The sequence below is a fragment of the Arachis duranensis genome, chromosome 8 (genome assembly GCF_000817695.3).
Source record: "Arachis duranensis cultivar V14167 chromosome 8, aradu.V14167.gnm2.J7QH, whole genome shotgun sequence".
In the NCBI taxonomy this organism is placed as follows: Eukaryota; Viridiplantae; Streptophyta; class Magnoliopsida; order Fabales; family Fabaceae; genus Arachis; species Arachis duranensis.
In genome coordinates this window covers 44,872,878-44,891,818 of record NC_029779.3, presented here as the reverse complement: position 1 = coordinate 44,891,818, position 18,941 = coordinate 44,872,878, and the positions used below count along the sequence as shown (strand labels likewise).

General features: G+C 32.3%; 2 protein-coding genes across 2 annotated transcripts; one reads left to right on the top strand and one right to left on the bottom strand.

The window, feature by feature from the left end:
• Positions 1-11,694: 11,694 nt before the first annotated feature.
• Positions 11,695-13,099, top strand: LOC107463242 (UDP-glycosyltransferase 71K1). Its single transcript, XM_016082004.3, has one exon. It carries the CDS (start codon positions 11,740-11,742, stop codon positions 12,895-12,897), a length of 1,158 nt encoding a protein of 385 aa, XP_015937490.1. The 5' UTR covers positions 11,695-11,739; the 3' UTR covers positions 12,898-13,099.
• Positions 13,100-13,430: 331 nt separating this feature from the next.
• LOC107463241 (zinc finger CCCH domain-containing protein 25) lies at positions 13,431-16,251 on the bottom strand. The gene is made up of 4 exons (XM_016082003.3): positions 15,981-16,251; positions 15,781-15,890; positions 15,405-15,592; positions 13,431-14,512 (listed from the first exon to the last, which is right to left on the bottom strand). Exons 1-4 carry the CDS (start codon positions 16,151-16,153, stop codon positions 13,709-13,711), a joined length of 1,275 nt encoding a protein of 424 aa, XP_015937489.1. The 5' UTR covers positions 16,154-16,251; the 3' UTR covers positions 13,431-13,708.
• Positions 16,252-18,941: the final 2,690 nt, after the last annotated feature.

The following is an 18,941-nucleotide window of genomic DNA, read 5'->3' as shown; positions in this document are numbered from 1 at the left end:
TAAAAGACTTAAAGTAGTACTTATGTTGTTCCGCCATCAGGCCAAATCGTCATTTGTACGATGAAAGGTGGTAGAGGGGAATCAGTTGGCTGGCTTCTGTTAGAGGATTCCGGTGTCGCGTTGTTTATCGCTGGAGGCGGCGTCGCCAAGACAGTGGGCTGCTGTGCAGATGAAGGCAGCAGTGTTGGCATAGATACAGGGACATAGTTGGAGTTAGGTACCATGATGAACAATTGTTTTGATGCACTCGCAACCTGTGATGTCACTAGAGTAGTCGGATTAGAGGAAAAAGATTCAGAATTCCCAGGGGTACCAATAGAAACCCTCCCTCTACCATGACCACGACCAATAGGCTAATTCGCAATATCTCTACCTGTTGTCATGTCTGCAAAGAGCATACCAATTAAAAATATACTAAACATATACACAACATCATTCAAAATGCTTAATCAAAATAAACTACATTAAACTTAGTTAAAGAAATACATTATCCGTTTAAATAAAATAAAACATATTAGAAATAAGAAACTAAACTGGAGGAATGATTTGTATAGTATTGAGTATAATCAAATTGTCTATTCAAGTTGTCTGAGAATGATACAATATAGAAAGGTATTTATAGGAGCTAAGAGAATCGTAATAATAAAGACGTAATATTCTATACTAAATATTCAGATATATTAAATAATTCTAATTGATCATAATTGATCTTAATTATATTCTAACATCCCCTCTCAAACTCTCACTTGAGTTTGAAACTTATTTAAAACAACGAAATAAAGAGAAAAAAATGCATAAACTAATAAAACGGGTGCAAACAGAACTGACAGAAGGAAGTGCAGACGGAACTGCTGCTAGTCTGAAGGAAGCGTAGACGAAACTGCCGCTAGTTTGAAAGAAGCGCAGACGGAACTGCCGCTTGTCTGAAGGAAGCACAGACAAAACTGCCGCTTGTCTGAAGGAAGTGCAGACGGAACTGCTAGAAAGAAACGCAGATGGAATTGCCACAAGGAAACATACACAGACGAAACGCAGACGGAACTGCCACGAGAAAACGCAGACAGAATTACCACGAGAGAACGCAGATGTAACTATCACTAGAGAATATAGACGAAACTGCCACGACAGAACGCAAGCGGAACTGCCGAAAGAGAGCGAAAACTATATGATTTCTTTATGAGAATAGGTAAACAGCAATAACAATGGTGTTTGATCATACGACTCGAAAAAAAATGCAACACAGAAAGAAAAAAAAATAGGCTAGTTGGTAAGATGAAAAATCATCAAAGGAGTGACAAAAGGAAAAAAAGAATGTCATAGAAAAAAAATGCAAAGACAACGGTGATTTCACCGCAAGTAAAATAACATATCCTTTTCAAGGAGGATACCATGGCTCTGATATCATGTTAGAATTAAAAAACTAAACTGGAGGAAGGATTTGTATATTATTGAGTGTAATTAAGTTGTCTATTCAAGTTGTCAGGGAATGATACAATATAGAAAGGTATTTATAGGAGTTAAGAGAATCGTAATAATAAAGACGTAATATTCTATACTAAATATTCATATATACTAAATAATTCTAATTGATCCTAATTGATCTTAATTATATTCTAACAAAACAAAAGAGGTAAGTGCACATTCTAACTTCACAAATATTTAGCAATATATATTATTACATGTATAATTTTTTCTGTATGCAAATAAAAAATCATCCATAAGTCATCTAAAATTATATCATATTTGAATTTTTTTAATTTACTTTGATTTTCATCAATATAATTAATTGCACTGACTATGCATAAAATAAAGAACTACTAGAATGATCGAGAATTAATTATTTTATTACATAGAAAATTTAGTTTAACCAAAAATTGACCCGTATTAAAGTAAGTTTAACTAACTTCACAAACATTTAGTAATATGCCTATTTGAACAGAATAACTTGAACTATGTGAAATATATGCATTCAAGCTTGAGCATCACTAATTTACTAAATTTAGTTCCAATTCAAAATCAACCGCACAACAACAATAATATCACATCATTAAAGCATTAGAATTCACAAAAGTCTAATAAGCTAATACGATTCTATCTTAACTATGTAAATTCACTAAACAAAAAAATTATTTCTAACTAAATCATAATACTAATTAATAATTAAAACTTAAATTAATCCTAAATTTAACGAAAACAAAAATAAAAATTTATTTACAGGAGAATGCAAACACAGAGGTGGACGGTGTTGTTGGTGACAGCTGGTAGAACTGGATGGCGGCAAGAGAGAGAGGGGCTGCCAGAGAGGATGCAGCGACGGGGATTAGGTGAGTATAGAGTCTAGGCTAGCCTGGCGCTAGCTTAGGGACTTCTTGAACAGGTCAGGGCCTGGGAGGTTGTAAGTATATATAAGTATATAGTTATTATCTAGCTATATCTAGGGGTGTTCTAACTAAGATCTATATTCTAATAAAGGCTGGATAACTGAATGTTGTTAACTGCTTGAGATGTATTTAAGTGTGGTTGTTCATAACTATTTTATCTGTTATTATTTGTGAATTTATTATGCGTGATTCCGTTTATTAATCCAAACGTTTTGAAAAAAAAAACATCTCGCTAAATAACTACGCTTTTAACAACAAATCAGGCTCATATAATAAATAATAGACAATAATTAAGAAGACAAGTTGGTAGCGCTCAGTTTCCGGTATGATATAGACATAATAAAAATTGAGTCGTTACAATCTAAGCCTTGATGAATGATAGTAAATGCACATTGATCTTTCTTTTTTTTATTTTCCAATTCATCCTTCTGAGCTTTTGTTAGCTTCTCCACATTTTCTGGTTCTACATAGCCTTTCTCAACCATCTCCCACACTCGTTGAGCACCGAGAATTGCTTTCATTCGAGATGCCCAATTATCATAGATGAGTCTAGATAATTGTGGGTATTTAAAAGATGATTCCTTTTGACAAAGACATTTTATAAGTGGATCTGATGCCACTTTATTGGAAAATAAAAGAACAAAGTACACAGACTCACGAAGAATATATAAAATGAGGAGAAATGTATTGAATATATTTGTTGTGTGTATTTTATGAAATAATTACATACATGTTTATACTTCTCTTTGACATCTAAATTTTAACACATTCTAAATAAACAATGCTTTAAAATAAAACTACATACAGACAACTATTTAAACAGTGGTTTCTATCAATTTTTAATAGAAACTACCAAACCAGTTTCCCCAAAAATGAGAGATTGAAGACCTTTACTATCTGATTTATCATTCCAGACAAATTGGCCCACACAATTATCTGTGTCCATAAATATCATCGATGGAAATTGGTACATTTGCATTCTATAAATTGGAATAGAAGCCATCGCCGATTTGGCAAGACAAATTCGGAAGCCCTATTGAGGAATTGACCCTTCCAAGAGGCTAATCTTCGACAAATCTTGTATGTGACATCTTGGAAAGCAACTCTAGAGGACCTAGCATGACAAAGAGGAACCCCAAGTATTTACCTATGGAATTGGTGGAACGAATATAAGATATACCCATAAACATCTCCTTGTATTCTCTAAAAACATTAGATGAATGAACAACGTTTGATTTTTCAAAATTAATTTTTATACCAAATGCTTTGCAGAAAAGATTCAAAGCATTCAGGATAAACTGCAGACGTGATCTCTTAGCCTTATAAAAGAGAATGATGTCATCTACAAATATCAAGTGAGATGTTGTTAGGCCACCTTTAGAGATAGCCATCGGTCTCCACTTACCCAAATTTACCAAATGAGAAATATTTTATACAAAGTACAAAAATATACCGTGACATAGGCTCTCCTTGTTGTAACCCCCTTTTAAGATGGAACTGTCAAGTGTATTCCCATTCAAAAGAATCAATGGAGATGAAGATCTAATACACCACATAATAAGTTTATTGTCTGGGTTGGAAAACCAAATTTATTAAGAGTTTGTTCTAAGAAATCCCAGTTTATTCTATTGTATATTTTCTCTAGATCAATCTTAAATACAAGAACCCCTTTTATTGGACTTAGTCTTCTTCATATACTGCAATGTCTCTTGAGTAACAATAATATTATCCGAAGTTCTTCTTCTAGGAATAAATCCTCCCTAAAAAAGGCCAATGAAATCTTGAAGAAAAGGCCTCAAACGATTGACAATTAATTTGGTCACCACCTTGTATAACACATTCCATAAACTCCTTCGTACGAGTTGGGTTATCCACTTTTGGAATTAATACTAGTAAAACTTTAAAAAAAGATGCATCCAACTCTTTGCTATTGAAAGCATTATGAACCATCTCCAGACATCAACTTCCATCGTTTTCTAATATTCTTTGAAAAAGAAAGTCTAAAGACCATTAGTTCAGTGGACTTTGAAAGAATTCATCTCCATAATAACCCCCCTAACCTCCTCCTTAGTTACTTCTTTATTCAACTCATCACACGATTCTTGTGGGATTTGAAAGAATTCATCTCCATGATAACCCCCCTAATTTACTTGAAGCTCTGCCTCTTATTGTTTTAAAAAATACGAATCAACCTTTTCCATCTTCAATTGAATTGTTGTAATTTTTTCTCTTACTCTTGTTCTTTTTTTTTTTTTTAAATATTCCCAAAAACCTTCTTATTAAAATTTGAAGCTTCTTCCTTTACTTTGGCAAGGCACTAATTGGATTCAGTTGATTCTCACTCTAAATTTTCTGAACCACACTTTTGAATAAAGGATGTAGAGACCAAGGGTGTGTTTGGCAAACCCGTTTGAAAGGAGAAAAGTACGTTGAAGTTCTTTGAACGCTATATTTTAATGTTTGGCAATCTTTTTTATCTAAACGCAGAAGTGATTTTGCAGCTTAAAAGCACGTTTACTAGAAGCAAAAAATTGTTGCTTCTGCGTTCACTTCAACGTGACTTCACCTTTGATTATTATTATTGGTGTTTTCCAAAAGAGTTTTCATATTTATTTCATTATTGGTGTTTTCCAAAAGAGTTTTCATATTTGTTTCAAGTCATTTCAAATATTTTAAATTTTTTTTAATTTTTAGTTTTTTTTTTTTATATTTTAGTTGTTTTATTAAATTTATTATTTTAATTTTATTATAATATGATTTACGGGAATAATAATAAAAATAAGATTATTGAGAATCTTAAAAACAGTATTAAAATACGTTATTTTATATGTTATTTTTAATTTAATAAATAAATATTAATTTTTATTAAAAAAATTATAACAAATTAAAATATAATTTTATAAAAAATATTATATAAAAAATATACTAAAAGAAGTATAAAAAAGGATTAAATATATTAAAAAATAATATTATAATTTAATATTATATTTTTTTAGTAATTAACTAATTATCTATCTAAAAGTGATTTTAACTAATATTATCTAAACAATTTCATTTTATCAAAATCAATTTTAGTATAAAATTGCCAAACAAAAATCATGTTGGCACAAACTCACTTTTATCCAAAATCAATTTTACAAAATCACTTTTATTCAAACTCCAATTTGGCCAACTCTAATCCAAACACACACCAAGTTGCGTGAAATCAAAAAGTTCCGTTCCCAACCAACTTGTTCTGTGCTTAACTTCTCAAAATAATAAGGCAATATTCTGATCGCAATATGGAGAGATTCTCAACATAAGCCTCCGGATAGAATAGGGTGCATGATTCAGCAGTGAGGATTCTGACAAAATGCCAATTGATCTTAATATATTTTAACACATAAATTTTAAAATGTTTAAAATGTCTTTAAAATATCTAAAATATTTTTATAATCTACTACATCTGAACTAAAAAAAATATTCACACATATAGAGGTTTTACGTATTTGACTAAGACGAATGACATTAAACGTCTACGAATTTATTATATTTGAACATTTTAAGTGAAGTTGTGTCAATTATGACACTAGAAAAAATGGTATAATAATTTTATTTTTTTAATAATATTAATTAGTTGCTAATTTACTATAATTTATTGTTAATAATTGACTTTTTTTAATTTTTTTACTTGTTATGCTATTGGACAACTCAACAAATTAGTTCTTAATATTTTATATTTCAGTTTGTCAATATAATCAATCATAAAAAACTATTTAATTTTTTTTCAATTGATAACACTATTTTTAAACTAATGTTTAGATTAATCTACTTTTTATTTATTTAAAAGAGATAATAAATTTTAGTTGAAAAAAATTATTTAAAAAATTATAACTTTTTAATTATTTTATATAATTTAATAAATAAATATATATTATTTAAATATAATGTTATATTCATAAATGATAAAATTGTTTGCTACAAAAGTTTAATTCATTAATGAACATTTTAAACAATGAAGTTCAATTCAACTCTATAGTTTTACTCATTCAATTTGTAATTTAATCTAATGTTAGGGTTGCAGGGTGTTTGAAAACTCCCTGAAATTAATTCAATCCTATTATTTGAAACAAAAATAATTAAATTAGTTTAGATAAAATTTAATTTAATTTATTTTTTTCTTTCAAAATTAATGCCAATTCAAATAGGTCTGATTTGGAATTTCATTTCATTGAAATTTTACTTAAAATTTAAAATATCTAAAATATTTTTATAATCTAATTATTTATTTTTAACTTTTATCATTCACTCTCTCTCAATGTCTCCTATCCTTCGACATGTACACTCTCTTTTCCTTCACCGCCTTTATTTTCTTCATTTTTTTTCATTCAACTCACTATTTTTTTAAAAGTATACTATGTAAAATATCTACACTTACCAGTCTCCTACGTCTAAAGATTTCAAGTAGTGAAGTTGTGTCAATCATGACATTAGCAAAAAGTGGCATAATTTTGTTATATCTTTATAACATTACTTAGTTGCTATAATTTGCTGCTAATCACTAAGCGGACCAGTGAGTTGACCATTCGACCAATCTAAATTGGTTTACCACTCAACAAGTTAGTTCTTGATAGTTCATATTTATTTATTTTTTGTTTTAAGGTCAAAAAAGATGCCTGATGAGTAAAGAAAGAGCACCTTGATACCTATCTATAAGAATAAGGGGGATATACAAAGTTGCGAAAACTATAGAGGGATTAAACTTATGAGTCATACTATGAAGTTATGGAAAAGGGTGATAGAACGGAGGTTGAGAAAAGAGACACAAGTAACAGATAACCAATTTAGATTTATGCCAGGAAGATCTACCACTGAAGCGATATACCTATTAAGAAGGATGATGGAGAGGTATCGTAGTAATAAAAGGGATCTACATATGGTGTTTATTGATTTGGAAAAAGCGTATAATAGGGTACCAAGGGAGGTTTTATGGAAGGTTTTAGAAAAGAGGAGAGTAAGGATCGCATATATTCAGGCAATTAAATACATGTATGATGGGGCCATAACTAGTGTGAAGACTCAATGTGGTGTGACAGAGAAATTTTCTATTGGTATAGGATTACACCAGAGATCATCCTTAAGTCCATACCTTTTCACATTGGTCTTGGAAGTACTCATAGAGCACATCCAAAAGCCTATGCCATGGTGCATGTTTTTTGCTGATGATATCGTCCTTATGGGAGAATCAAGGGAAGACCTAAATAAGAAGTTGGAGTTATGGAGAGAAGATTTAGAAGTGTATGGTCTGCGCATAAGCCATAACAAGACGGAATATATGGAATGTAAGTTCAGTCTGAGAAGGGAAAACCCAAATATAGAGGTGAAGATTGGAGAAAACATCCTACGAAAAGTTAAAAGTTTTAAGTATCTTGGGTGCATCATACAGGATAATGGAGAGATTGAACATAATGTAAATCATAAGATCCAAGCAGGTTGGTCAAAATGGCGGAGTGCATCTGGTTTTATATGCGACAAAAAAATGCCTTTAAAACTTAAAGGTAAATTCTACCGCACCGCTATAAGACCGGCTATGCTGTATGGTACGGAGTGTTGGGCGGCTAAAGGAGATCATGAATATAAGCTGAGTGTGACAGAGATGAAGATGTTGAGATGGATGAGTGGTCATACGCGATTGGATAAAATAAGGAATGAAGATATAAGGGAGAGAGTTGGAGTAGCACCCATTGTGGAAAAGATGGTTGAATCGCGTCTCAGGTGATTTGGACATGTGAGAAGAAGACCGATAGAACATCCAGTCAGTAGGGTGGATGAGATGGAAGATGGACAAAGGACGAAAGGCAGAGAAAATCCTAAGAAGACCATCCATGAGGTGGTCAAACGAGATATACATGTAAACGGTCTCTCTGTAGACATGATACATGACAGAGCATAATAGCGTCGTTTGATTCATGTAGCCGATCCCACTTAGTGGGACAAGGCTTTGTTGTTGTTTGTTGTTGTTGTTATTGGTTTGCCATTGTAATCAATCATAAAGAACTATTTATTTTTTAATTAATAATAATATTTGTTAAACTTAATGTTTTTAGATTAATCCAACTGTTTTTAAAAGAAGTGAACAAATTTTAGTTGAAAAAATTTTAGTTAAAAAATACAATCTTTTTATTTATTTCATATAATTTAATAAATAAGTATATTTATTATTTAAATACAAAAATACTATTCATCATCCACCAATAAATTTGTGTATAAATACATATGTGATTTAATTTATTTTCAAATATTTGTATTTTAACATGTATTTTATACTAGTTGCTGGTTTTAGTGTATATGTAACATAGTCAATTTAAACATAATATTATATTATTAAAGGGTAAAATTGTCTACTACAAAATTTTAATTCATTCGATAAACATTTTAAATATTAAAATTCAATTCAATTCTAAAATTTTATTAATTCATTTCAAATATTAAAATTGAATTCAATTTAATTCTATCACATTAAAGTTTCCAAATAAAAAAGAGTGCCTTTTCTTTTTTAATTATTTTGTCTGCATTATATTAGAACAATAATAAGTAGTTGTTAGAGTAATGATAAGTAGTTGAGAGTTAGTAGTTGGTAGCTAAATATTTATGAGATTAGTTTGAAATATCCTTATGAGTAACACTCTTTATCATGTAAACAACAACTTTAATACATATCTTTTATTTTCTTATCTCTATTTTTTTATTATGGTATCAGAGCTCTAAAAGAGTCATATTGATACCCATGGTGAAAATTTCAAACCCAAATAACCAGTCTCCATTGTCTTCTTCTCCTCTAATGACAGAATCATCTTCTAACATAGTACAAGATCCCACTAGCCCTTTCTATATTCATCCCAGTGAAAATTCAATCTCTATCCTTGTCACTCATGTCATTACTAGCAATAACTATCATTTTTGGTGTCGATAATTTTCTATGGCCACCATCTCCAAAAATAAATATGGCTTTTTTACTTGTTCTATTCCTTATCCTCTAACAGATGATCCTCTGTTTTTCGATATGGGAGCATTGCAATAATCTGGTGTTGTCTTGGCTATTTCATTCTCTCTACCTCTATTATCCAAAGTGTTGTTTATTTTTCTAATGCCTCTTCTGTATTGACCGACCTTAAAGAGCGTTTTTTCCAAAGTGATCTTCTTAGTATTGCAGAATTACAAGAAGAAATTTATGCTCTTAGATCAGTCATTAACAGAATTTTATACTTGTTTGAAGACATTGTGAGAAGAACTTGATAACTCATGTCTTCTTCCTTAAAGGCCAAAATCATTCGATTCCTTAAAAAGTTCTTTTTCTTGATCCTCTTCTTGTCACCACGGTCTTCACTTTTGTCGTTCAACAGTCAACTTCAAAATGCATATGAGATTTTGGAGGATCAACGAACTATTATTGCTACAGTAGAAGCTCGTTATCCTCCTCTTGGTCTTGGTCGTGGGTATGCCTCTTCAAACCCAGGACATGGCACGGCGGCAGTGGCAGTTTTTCAAAGGTTTGCTCTTATTGTGGTTGAGAGGGGCACATTGTAGACGTTTGTTACAATAAACATGGCTACCCTCCCAGTCATCCGTGCCACCCAAAGAGACAATGATTCCTTGACCATGCTTTTGCCTCCGTTAATGCGTGCCAACACCACCTCCTAGCTCTCTCACGCCGCCAGTTTCCTCTCATGTCCTAGTTCATGAAGAAAGGGTTCCTCATCAGAGAACACATAGAGAGCATACTTTGGGCCTCACTCCAACTCAATACAACATCCTTTTAGCATTTTTGAAAACGACTGAATCTCAATTTTCAGATAGTAAGGATAAAAGCTTCCCACGCTCTAACCAAATTAGGTTTCTTCTGAACCAACTTTGGGTACCTATTATTTGTGTTCATTCCATACTTATTTTATTTTAAATAATTTTACTACACAAACTAATTTTGCAGGTACTTAAAAATCATATTACATCCAATTTATTTTGGTTCATATCTTTTAATTACAGTAGAAAAATTGTGGCTCAGTACCTGGTATGAAAAATTTTCCAAACTTTTAATTTCTTGTGGGGAACAATAGGCTTTATCTGATTACAGTCTTTTTTATCAAATTTATTAGTGCTAAAGTTGCTGTTTTATTAGTGTATGTCAATTCTATTTCTGAGATGACTACCATTAAATCTATTTTAAATCAGCATTTCAAAAGAAGTATTATGCTGATTTATTGAAAAATTCTGGTTTGTTGTGTGCTAAACCAGCATCTGTTACCATGGACAGTTCTACAAAGTTGCATCAAGACAGTAGCCCTTTGCTTCCTGATCCTTTAATTAATCGTCGTCTTATTGACAGCTTCCTCTACCTTACTACTACCCAGCCTGACATCACATACGCAGCAGCTTAGACAATTCGTGGCTTCTCCTGCTAAATCTTATTTTCGTGCAGGAATTTTGAGATACTTGAAGTCTAATCAAGGTAGAGGTCTTTTCTTTTTTCCCTACCTATTCTACGGAAGAGAATATAGGACTCTTGCAAACACCACCTATGACTCCAATGGTTGATTAATATACTGCATTTTCTTTAAATTTCAATTGATCGCACTCCTATTCTTTTCCGCGATAATTAGAGTGCTCTATACATCGCATTAAATCCTATTTTTTATGAACAAATTAAATACTTAGAAGTTGACTGTCACGTGGTCCCTCAAAAGGTTCAAACTAGGATAATGAAACTTTTTTTATTAAGTCATTGTCCTCTCATCTCTTTTATCTAATTTCTCAAAACTAGGAGTTCTTAATATTTTTCATCTATTAGAACAATAATAAATAGTTATGTTAGAATATAATAAATAGTTGAGAGTTAGTAATCGACAGTTAAATATTTATGAAATTAATTTAAAATATTTTTATAAATAGCATGACTCTTTATCATATAAACAATAATTTTAATACATATAATCTATTTTCTTATTTCTATTTAATGTATTTAGATAAAATTTGGTGACCTTCCGTGAGTAAACCTCCTAGGATAACCTTAGAGCAGAGTTGATCTTCCTTCCCACTCCAGGATTTGGCCATTTAGTTTCAGCTCTTGAACTTGCAAAGATCTTAATCAACTATGACAATGACCTCTCTATCACAATCCTCTACATCAAGTTCCCATTCGCTCCCTGTGCAGATTCACACATCCAATCGGTTGTATCCTCATGGCCTCAAATCAAACTCATTGATATCCCTGAAGTAGAGCCGCCACCGCAGGAGGTTCTAATGAAATCAGTAGAACACTACATCTTAGTCTATCAAACTCATTGATATCCCTGAAGTAGAGCCGCCACCGCAGGAGGTTCTAATGAAATCAGTAGAACACTACATCTTAGTCTTCATGGAGAGCCTCAAACCCCATGTGAAGAACACTATACAAAAGATGTTGTCATCTTATCATGACTCTGATTCAAACCCTGTTATTGGGTTGGTCATGGATTACTTCTGTTTGCCCATGGTTGATGTGGCAAAAGAACTTGGTGTCCCTTCTTACATGTTCATGACATCAAATGTTGGGTTTACTGCTCTCAATGTTGCTCTCCTCGAACGCAAAATCGATGATCCGTTCACCGATTCTGATACTGATTTGTTGATTCCAGGTATATCTAGTCCAGTTCCTTCAAATGTTTTACCTAGTCCTGCATTTAATAGAGATGGATATGCTGCATATTATAAGCTTGCTCAGAGGTTCAAAGACACCAAAGGGATCATTGTTAATTCTTTTTATGAGGTAGAAAAGCATGCTATTGATGCGCTGTCTGATGTAAAAACAACTCCTATCTATGCTGTTGGTCCTTTGATTGATATCAAAGGTCATCCGAATCCGAAGTTAGACCAAATGCAGCATGACAAGATATTGAAATGGCTTGATGAGCAGCCAGATTCTTCTGTTGTGTTTCTATGTTTTGGGAGCATGGGAAGCTTTGGTCCCTCTCAAACAAGAGAAATAGCGACGGCGCTTCAGCACAGTGGAATTAGGTTCTTGTGGGCTATGTGCTTGCCGCCAAACTCGGACAATACAGATAGAACCTTACCAGAAGGGTTTTTGGAATGGATGGAAGGCAGAGGAATGATATGTGGTTGGGCACCACAGGTGGAGGTTCTTGCTCATAAGGCCATTGGTGGCTTTGTGTCGCATTGCGGGTGGAACTCTATTTTGGAGAGCTTATGGTTTGGGGTGCCGATATTGACATGGCCTATCTATGCGGAACAACAGTTGAATGCTTTTCGGATGGTTAAAGAATTTGGGTTAGCAGTGGAGATGAGACTGGATTATAGGACTGGTAGTGATGTTATAATGGCAGATGAGATAGAAAATGGGTTGAAAAAATTGATGGACAGAGATAATGTGGTGCATAAGAAGGTGAAAGAGATGAAAAATATGGCTAGAAAAGCTGTCCTTAAAGGTGGGTCTTCTTTCACATCGCTGGGAGAACTTATTAATAATATGAAAGGCAGCAAGTAATGGGCAATAGCTGTTGTTGTATTTGATGTTGGTGCTTTCTTATAATCAACATACGAAGCTAAATTATTTAAATGGCTATGGCCTGTCTAAGCCATTCTTTAGTGAAATGAGTTGAAAATTGTTGTAGTAGTTTGTTGATCAAGATTTTATTTGAGTAACTACTACTATTATTCTATCAATTCTATATTGCTTTTCAATTTTAGCCCTTTATGGTAAAAGATCTAAGCCCTAAGTTACCTGAAAATGTCTTAAGTATGATTGTTTTATATTGCTTTTCAATTTTAGCCCTTTATGGTAAAAGATCTAAGCCCTAAGTTACCTGAAAATGTCTTAAGTATGATTGTTAATATTGCAGATATTTTGCTAACCAAATGAGTGATTTTTTTACTCCATTGATGAAGACTCAGCAATAAATGAACTCAGTACCAATTACCAAAGTCAGAGAGACCGAAGTTAATAAAAATAACAGCTTTGCCTTCACTATTTTCAAGCCTGTAGAGAAATTTAAAATATGATAGCATGAGTAACAGATGTAAACCATATATGTAAATATTCATTATGCATTAGCATTGATAGATGGAGCTGATTGAACCAAACACAATATTTATCAAAACTCACCACATCCAAAGGAAATTCATCACGGCGCTAACAGCATAGAGGGAGTAATCATGTGACAAACAAAGTAACCGTGGAAATATTATAAGCACTGAAACAAATTTCGATTTATCAGATGATGTTTAACACACCAATATACTCATTTCTCCTCGTAACAATGGACTGTGGTGCCCATATCCCATGCCTCAAATCGCTTTTACCTTCTTGACCTCTTCTCGTCTCTCCTATCAAAATCATTTCTTCCTTTTGGGTCCGATCGATCAGAATCGTTTCTATACGATCTGTTTTCCCGCTTCTTGTCATAGTCTTCTCTTGACCGTGGTGCATAATCTTCTTCATCGTGCTTTCTTGATCTCCTTTCTTCCCTGTTACCAGCAAAATCATCATCATTGTACTTTCTTGATTCTCTTGGCTGACCTGGAAACTCATTGTCATCTTGCTTCCTGGGTCTGTTATCCTCCCTTGCATTAGAATCCCTAGACTTGTGATCAAACTCAACATCATCTGGTCTTGTCGACCTCTGGTCTTCCCTTCTACAATGATCTCTAGGTTCAGGTTCCATATCATCAAAACCACTCCTTCTAAATCTTTTCCTCTCTCTCCTAAATCGATCTTCTCTAGACCTATGTTCAGACTCATCGTCTTCATGCCTTCTTGATCTTTTTTCATCTCTTCTACTGTTATAATCTCTTCCTTCAAGTTTATCCTCATCTTCATGCCTTTTAAATCTCTTTTCATCCCTTCTACTGTTATTTTCTCTCCCCTGATCATCATCATGCCGCCTCCACATCTCCTCTCTTCTTTCACTTCTCTTGGGTTGGCTGTCAGATCCTTTCTCATTGTCATGGGATCTGGGGCGTGAATCTCTATCTCTACTTTCAGGAATACGATTTAATTGGTTGTTGCCAGATTGTCTCTCCTTTTTGGGACCCTGGAATTTGTCATGACCCCATTTTGGGGTGTCATCCTCACGTTGACCCCAACCAGTGTTTGCAGCTCTCTGGATAAACCAATAACGACAACAAAGACAACCAATCACTCAAACATATCAAATTGTAACAGGACAGCTTCAAAATCGTCATTTATACCATAAACAACTTCAAAAGCCCAATTGTATGCAAAGCAAAAGTGAAGAGTAAGTAAATAATGAAAGTAGAGAAAACAAGGTAAGAAAATGAGTGAATTCCACTATATAAACAAAGAAAAAGTTACCCAATTAACTTATTCATTCTTTAAGATCCCATTGCTGGTAATTTTACATCAACAACACAAGAACTATTTGGAAAAATTGATGTTCAGATAAACCAAGTTGAACCAACCCCCAAAAAATTGCAAAATAGAACTTAATTACAACGAAAACAAATTTCTCATTTAAGGTATATATCAATAATCAGAATATAGGCAATAGCTAAATTTTGTTCAAGGCTTCAGTCACAGTTTTTAAATTATCTGTGCAACTTCTTTGACCAACATTGTGCACTGGTCTGCTTAGAACTTAGAAGATTTGCTTAACATGGCCATTGATGTTCCTGTTACTGAAGCATATTCCTAGAAATTATCAGGTTAAGTTTTTGGTAATAGAAGGTACAATAAGACTCTTCGGTGTTGTGCTCTCTTCACTGGGGTATCATTCCAAAATATTTAATTATAAGTTTCATTTTTCACAAATTAATCCCAATACATGAACTAAATAACAATTACTATGTCTTGTCCCACTAGGTGGGGTTGGTTATGGATTATATAACATCCTAGTATGCTATCATAAATCGTATTTCTAATTAAAACCATTAAACATTCGTGGTCCTTATAGATTCCTCTTTACTTAGAACTATCGGATTAATATGCATAATAAAACCGGGTGCATTGTAGCATAATATAATGGTTGAACTTACTTGCTCATCATGAGAAAATTTGCAAAAAGCGCCGCGAGTACATTCCCCTCTTTGGAAAGCTCTACAGACACCTCGGGCCTCCCTCTTCTGGCGCTCGGTCTCTTCATCTTCCTCTTCCTTTTTCTTATACTTATCAACATGATCCACCCTAATAATTCTACCCAAAATCTGCGCTCCATTCAGATTATCTGAGACAGAGAACACAAAAAACTGTAAACAGACACACCATCAAAAACAACAATAACAACGTCTAAGCCTTTCTATTCTTTTCTTTTCATTATGTAACAGCATGAGCTACCTTGATAGATAAAACTCATGATAAAATCTAAGTGATTTTTTGTGCAAAAATATAAAAATTGAAAATGTAAAGTCTCACCAACAGCAAGATTAGTGCTCCTTTGATCTTCATAAGCAAGGAAGGCAAAACCCTTGGATTTTCCGGTACCTTTATCCCTAACGAGATTAACATCCACAACTTCCCCATACCTGAGTTTAACCAAATACAAATGAACATTAAAATTGAAATTAACAAGGGGAAAAAAGGTAAAAAATGAAAGCGTAAAGGGAATGATTAACTGAGCAAAAACGGCGAGGAGGTCGCCCTCGGTGAGGTCGAAGGGGATGCCGCCGACGAAGACGTAAGCGGATTCTTTGTATTTGGCGTGCCAGGAAGCATCTTCGCCGATTCCGAGAGAGGCTTCTTTGGAGTTGATGCTCTGAATGCGCTTCACTAGGGTTAGCGGATTCATTGGGTTGCACTCTCTGTCTGTCTCTGGAAAGTGAGAGAGAGAGAGTTTGTGTGGGTGTAAGTTAGGGCAGGAAGCTGCTACCAGTAGGAGGAAGGAGTATGGGGTTGTTTGGGTGAGCTTCTAAGAAAAGATCTTTTTTTGAGTTATCTTATTTTAAAAGATCTTATAGAGAAGTAAAAGTAATTTTATGTTTGGATATCTCATGTAAAAAGGTCTTTTTATCTATCAATTATGTTTGGGTATAACAATATAAAAGTACTTTTTTATTTATTTATTACATGAAAAACATCTTTTTTTTAAGGAAAAAAGATCTTTTAAAAAAAGATGTAAATTACAGCTTCTCAAAAAAGATTTTTTTTGATTTTACTAGTGTTTTTATTTTTACTACTAGAAATTTGCCAAACACGTTAAAAAATAAAAAAAGATCTTTTTTCATTGAAAAAAGATCTTTTTTTAACAAAATAATGGCGCCCAAACATGCACTAAGTGTAGATGTTTTGGATATGTGATCTTTAAAAATTTTATATTGTATACTAAGATTTGTGTGCTGTATACAGATGTTAATATCTTAGACATGTAATTTTTTAAAAATTTGTATGTTATATACTAAATTTTTGTGTTTTATACCAAAATTAATGTATGTATAGGAGAAAAAAAAGAATATCAGTAGGATGACAACAATCATACTAACAAAAAAAAAGAAAACATGCAAATTAGTTAAATATTTAGTTCAAAAAATGTTTGGACGCACGTCCTGCATTTCTCTAACATATATAGATATATAACTTCTGCATTGTAAGAACAAACATGTTATATTTAAATTATTTTATCATACATATATTATAATAAAGTAGGTAATTCGTTGCTCATATAATAAGCATTTTTATGTCTAGTGTATTTTAGCATGATGATATACACAAAAAAATGGGCAAGATTAGACTTTGTTGTTCTGTAGTATTACATATTTTGGAGGATTTGTTGTTCAATTTTTAAGTTCAAAATATGCCATTCATTATCCCTCTTCTCTTGATAAAGACTTTTATATAGATAAAACTGCCCACTACTTAAATCTTTTAGTACCAATAAAATTTTATAATAAAATAATAAAATTCAATAATTTACTTTACAAATTATAACTTCAATAAAAAAATAGATTAAAACACAAAAGTAAATTGCAATAAAATTGTGAAGTTATTAAGCCGTTGTTCCTGTAATGAAAATGTTTGACATTTTTGTGTGTGATGTATATGTTCAATAAAATGTGATATTAGGTATAATATCAAAATAACTATTTTATTTCAAGATTCTTTTGCGTTGCAAACATTTATTTTCATAGTTGTAAGAACCGGACCGGACCGGCCGGTTCGACCGGAAAACCGGTGAACCGGTGGTCCGGCCGGTTCGGTTTTAACTTTAGACCGAAGAAGGAAGCAAACCGTTTAAACCCGGGCGGTCCGTCACAAACCGGACGAAACCGGTCAAAACCGGCCGGTTCGATGCAATCCGTGAACCGGCCAGTCCTATGGTGCTCAAATATTCAAAAATGCATGCAGTGGGTTTTGAAACTGGGTCTCCTTGCTAGACAAGGATAAAGAATACCACCAAGCTAGCTATTCATTTGGGATTTTATGAGCTAATTATTTTATATATTATATACATACACAACTAAATTATTTTATATTTATTTAATTTAATTTTTGTTTTACACTCATTTTTTTTAATTCTTTAAATTTTATACAATTATTAAAATAAATATCAAATATTTTAATATTTACATTTACATATTAAAATGTTAGTAAAGATATTTATTTTAAATTTTTTAGAGTATTGAATTAGTAGGTCTTCGAAAATTTCAACTTAAGACTAATTAGTAGGGACATCTAAACATCACCACTAAATTTCACATGAAAAATTAATGGAGGGACGTAATGTGTTCATCGTTTGCTATCTTGAAGGACTAAATTGATATTTTATTTTTTTTCAAGGGCTAATTAATTTGAAGTAAAAAATTTTAAGGATGGACCTAATTGTCACTTTATTCAATTTTTTCTATTTGATATTTTTTATTTACGTACGACCGGTTTTATCGGTTCAACCAATGACCTACCGGTTGAACCAGTGACTCAGTGACCCAGTAACCTGACCGGTTCGATCACCGGTTCGGTTCTGACAACTATGTTTATTTTTCCTTAAAATATCTTGTTTTACCGTTCTTAAAATCTTGATAACATCTTAGTATTGAAATACTAATTTATTAGTTTCTAACTTCTTGTAGTCAAATTTTTTTATAGATTAAATACTTCATAATTCTAAGTATTATAATATTATAAACTCACACACAAAATATATTTATATACGTAATATTTAAAAATTTCTATCCACTTTTTAACCTCAACCAAAATTTCGAATTCGGCTATAGTATCTTAAGAAATATCACAATTTACTATTAAACTAAAGTCTTAGGCTCTAGGTTGCAAAATCACCTCTTAGACAAAGAGGCATCACAACAAACTGAACAAAGACAATATTTCTTTTTCGGCAAAAGATGTTATATTTTTTCAAAAAAAAAAATCTGATTATTGTTTTTGGATATTTTTTCATATGTTAGTTAGCCATAAAATTATCAAATCACCAATAAACTTTATAAATAGACATAAAAAATGTAATCATATTTAAATTATCCATGCTTATCCATTTATTTTTAGATTTTATAAATAAAATAATATTTTATTTATCAATATATGTAATTCTGTTATAATTTATGATAAATACGATTTTTTTTTTACAT

Bases quoted from the DNA above. Each gene is read 5' to 3' on its own strand.
- LOC107463242 (XM_016082004.3), top strand. From the start codon at position 11,740: ATGAAATCAGTAGAACACTACATCTTAGTCTTCATGGAGAGCCTCAAA.
- LOC107463241 (XM_016082003.3), bottom strand. From the start codon at position 16,153: ATGAATCCGCTAACCCTAGTGAAGCGCATTCAGAGCATCAACTCCAAA. The intron at 15,593-15,780 runs GTGAGACTTTAC...TCTCTGTCTCAG, and splicing joins GAGCACTAATCTTGCTGTTG to ATAATCTGAATGGAGCGCAG. The intron at 14,513-15,404 runs GTAAGTTCAACC...TGGTTTATCCAG, and splicing joins AATTTTCTCATGATGAGCAA to AGAGCTGCAAACACTGGTTG.